This window comes from Octopus bimaculoides, chromosome 1 (genome assembly GCF_001194135.2).
Source record: "Octopus bimaculoides isolate UCB-OBI-ISO-001 chromosome 1, ASM119413v2, whole genome shotgun sequence".
NCBI lineage: Eukaryota > Metazoa > Mollusca > Cephalopoda > Octopoda > Octopodidae > Octopus > Octopus bimaculoides.
In genome coordinates, this window is record NC_068981.1 from 78498114 (window position 1) to 78502877 (window position 4764).

The window sequence follows — 4764 nt, forward strand, 5'->3', positions numbered from 1 at the left end:
GCGGACGTTAAACGATGACGATGATGATGATGATGATGATGATGATGATAAACAATGTATTTGGTTTGTGGATAAATGCATTAAATAATGTATAGCAATATATTTATTCTTCAAATCAACACTTTAAGTAGTGTTTAGCTATGAGTTTATTCCATAAATAAACATTTCAAATAATATTTACAGATAAAAAGTCTGATGGGAATTTACTGCTAATATATTTGCCATAACAAGCTTACTGACAATGTAAATCATGAAATCACCCAGTGATGCATCTACCACAATGCAATTATCCATGATGAATTTACGGCAGATCTTTTTCAGCCACAAACATTCCATCTTTTTGCAAACATGATGTATTCTTTTATTTTTTTACTTGTTTCAGTCATGAGACTGCGGCCATGCTGAGCACCGCTTTGAATTTTTAGTCAAATGAATCGACCCCAGTGCTTCAATTTTTTTTTTTAAGCCTGGCACTTACTCTATTGGTCATTTTTGTCAAACCACTAAGTTACAGGGATGTGAACACACCAGCACTGGTTGTCATTATTCATTATTAAAATAATATTTGTAGGAAGGTTTAATATATTAACATTATGAAACTATGAGCAGAATTTAGGCTAGTTGAAATGCGTCACAATCATATTTCAGCTAGCTTAAATTCTGCTCATACCTAAACACTACTTTGTGCTAACACTTTATTGTTTTGTATGAAACTACTTTTTTTTTATGTTTTCCAAATTCTCATAGACTCTAAGGATCACCAGCATGTTCTGGAAAGATGTATACTTAAGGAAATATACTCACCTTTTTATTTTGTTCATTTATTTACTAATTTCCATATTTTTCTTTACTCTTTTTCTTTACTCTTTTTCTTTTTAGCTATTACTGTATGCTTTTGTAAATTGTGTTCCTTTTCACTGAATTGTTGCTCTTCTTGATATACAAGGGGGTACCCAAAAGTAACCAGAAACATTCTCTTTGAGACAAGCCCATTGTAGTTCAGGCTTCCGTCACTAAAAGCCACTTGATGCAACACTTAGGCATCAATCTGCCAGCCAGCGGCATCAAGTGTGGTCTTACTGCCATGTGGTGTGTCTTTGTTTTGCAGTGTTTCTTCCTTGTTCATTGATTTTTGTGATGGCTGAAATGTAGGAATAGCATGCTTCCATGAAATTCTGTTTTCTGCTGGGAAAACAGCAGCCAAAAACAGTTGTCATGCTTCAAACAGCTTACAAGGACACTACTATGAGCAAAACACAAGTTTACAAGTGGTTTTCATGTTTTAAGAATGGTCAATTGTCCCTTGAATACCAACCTCACTCAGGACAACTGCTGACCTCCCAAACAAATGAAAACATTACATAAATTCAGTGAACTGATCTTGGAGGACCATCGTTGAACAATTGACAAACTTGTTGATATGACTGGTATATCCGGGAGCTGCAACGAACGAATTTTGGGTGAGAAATTGTGAATGAAAAGAGTTGCAGCAAAATTTATGCCTCACTTGCTCACGGACGATCAAAAGCAATTATGACTGAATGCATGTTGTAAACTCAAAGAACAGTTGGAAGTTGATCCAGACCTTTTTTGAAGGTTATTGCTGTTGACAAAAGCTGATGCTATGGCTACAACCCAGAAATGAAGCAACAGTCAAGTCAATGGAAGCATTCAATGTCACCCCCCCCCCCAAAAAAAGCATCAAGTGAAGTCCAATGTCAAGACAATGCTGATTTGTTTCATAGATGCAAAAGGAATTGTCCACACTGAATTTGTTCCTCTGATCAAACTGCTAGCCAGACATTTTACTTGACAATTTTGAAGCATTTGCAAGATGCGGTAGGACAAAAATGCCCTGACCTGTAGCAAAGTGGAAAGTAGTGGTCTCATCATGACAATGCACCTCCACACACCACTTTCAGTGTGAGACAGTTTTTGCAATAAATGGCATAACCGCATCACCCACCCTCCCTAGTCACCCAATCTTGCTCCCTGCAACTTTTTTCTGTTCCTGTGATGAAAAACATCCTTAAAGGATGAGGTTAAGAAATAAATGACGGAGGTAATAAAAGGCATCACTTCACAGGACTGTTTTGAACACTAGAAAATGCATGTGGACCAATGCATTGCTTCAAATGTAGAATACTTTGAAGGTGATAAAAGTGTAAACTAAGTGAATAAAATTATATTGCAAAATTCCAGTTTCTTTTGGGTACTTCCTCTTATATTGTAATATTTCCAAACACTTGAACATTGCATTAAAACATTGTAACTTTAAAAGATATATATGTTGAGTGTTATCTCCTCTGTTCTTCTAATTTAGATCAAATATCAAGCTGTGGATAAAGGAATGGTGCCAAAATTCCAAACTGTGAATAATGAAACAAGGCAATATGAATTGCATAACCTGTTGAAGTATGTCAGATATCAGATAAATGTGCTTGCCTTCACTAAAATGGGTGATGGTGTGCTCAGTGAACCAACACTATTTATCAAAACTAAGGAGGATGGTAAGTGGCCTAAAAAATAGCATAGATGCATGTTGGGGTGCCATGAAATAAAAAGTGGAAAGACTTGTTTCTTTTTCTGAATGCAAGAGACAAGGCTTCAAAAAAAATTGAAGGAGAGAAATTATAAAGAGCTGTTATACCTTTTTTTTTAAGAAAATTGAAGTGTAGAAAAGTATTCAACTTTAATATAAAGGATTTGGGATGAAAGGATGGATTGTGGAACTTGAACAATGGGTGAGGTGACACTGAAGAAGTAGAGAGGGTCAGACCTTAGTCAGAATAAAGAAGAGAAATAGAGGAGCTAGAAGTGACAGAAGAGAAATATATGAAAGCATTTCAGGCTGTGATAGTGAGAAAAATAAAGGATAAGTGGTTATAAGAAAACAGTTTTAAACTGTACGGTAAGGCATTGTTTTCCAAACTGAATGTAAAAGTTAGATTTGGCTGTGATTATGTTGGGCCAACCCATGACAGATTTACTCTACATTCAAAATTGGGAAGTTCATTGAAAGTAATATTACTGCACTGAACTTTATCGAAGCCATTTTTGTCTCTGGCATGAGAGCCTGCTTGCTCAGTTGATTATTTATGGCAAACATCCATTTTCTCATTTCTTGGTTTGGAAGCCACTTATTAGTGTCAGCATGTGCCTTTGGGGATTCTTTCTGAATCACATTACTGTACTCTAAGTTTTGGTGATGTCCCCTATCCATTTCCTATTATACATTAATGATCTACCTGATGTTTCTTCTAACAACACACACACACCTAAGTGGATGATACCACCCTTCACTTCCAGCTTATCCTCTGCACACAAATACCATCTACAGACAACCTAAACACCTCATTCTGAACAGACACTGAAACAATGAGCAGAGACCTTAAGGACATCCTTCAACAGAAACATGACAACCTTATATCCTTCAACATCTCAAAGACGAAATAACTCCACATATTAAAAGAACGAGATCAATATACCTTCACTTCTCTTGTTTCCAACAACACAAAACTTAAAAACCTTCAAATTCACTACACATGTTAGGTTTTACAATTTGTGAACATGTATATGACATTACAAAAATCCCATGACCAATGATAGGCTTATATAAAATTTCTGCATTGTTTAAATATATTGTAATGAATTTCATGTTTCAAAATGTTGCTTCCTTTTAACTCAACTGGATATATATTGCTACATTGTAAGGTTACATATATGAACATCTGTAGCTGTACACAGATATAAAGTTATAGAAAAGCATATTTTTTTTGCCTCTTTAGTCAATTTATCTATTAAGTTTATTTAAAAAGCTATGCTCAAGCACCATTTTTCCTTACATATTTTAATGACTCACTTAGAATGCAATTACGTGCAGGTGTATATGTGATAAGAAGTTGTGTCCGTTGCTGAAATTCATTGAAGGCTTTTCAGACAATACAGGGACAGTACACTACCACGTAGAAGTGCATGCACATCATTGCCATCTCTCAGATCAGTGCTCTTTGTTCTTCTTTGTTGCACATTGCTAGTGGAATGGCCACGCTTACAGGAAGAAAAATGGCAGGTTCAGGCTCAAACTTTGATCACGTGACTACAATAGTACCAACTCTAAGCACGCATGCACAGAAGGCGGTTTGACAATAGCAAAGATATGTTATGGTGAAAGTGCGGATAACTTTTTACTTCCCCTTGCATATATACATAGAGATATCTATATATATATATACAAAACAGAGAATGTTTGTGTGTGTGTCTGTGTGTGTGCATCACTAAACTCGAGAACTACCCAACCACTTTCATTCAAATTTTATACATACCTTACTTAGGGTCATGCCTAATGTGAGACCAGACCAATCTCTTATCGCTTGCACTATTTCAGTATTACATGTCAAAAGTGAAACAATGATATTTTTATTGTAATGTGAGATACTTTCAGTGTAATAGTTACACTATTAATACTGAAACTATTAAATTGAACCTATTATCTCATATATATATATATATACATTATGTATATATATATCTATATATATAAAAATGAGAATGTCTGTCTGTCTGTCTGTCTGTGTGTTTCCCTAAAACTCGAGAACTACACAACCAATTTCATTCAAATTACATGTCTTACTTAGGGTTCCGGTTGTGTTTTAGTCAAAAAAAATGTTTAACTTCTTGCAGAGTTCGAGCCCACGGCAACATAATATCTCCTCCACTATTTATGTGTATATATATATTATGTATATATATATATATATATAT

General features: G+C 35.0%; 1 protein-coding gene across 5 annotated transcripts in view; it reads left to right on the forward strand.

The window, feature by feature from the left end:
* LOC106871456 (protein sidekick-1) overlaps positions 1 to 4764 on the forward strand; it is a 648066-nt gene that overhangs the window by 523851 nt on the left and 119451 nt on the right. For all 5 annotated transcript variants that reach the window (XM_052967564.1, XM_052967565.1, XM_052967540.1 and 2 more), the window contains one exon: positions 2324 to 2510. In XM_052967564.1, the coding sequence (XP_052823524.1) occupies positions 2324 to 2510 (187 nt within the window). The remainder of the gene's footprint in view (positions 1 to 2323; positions 2511 to 4764) is intronic.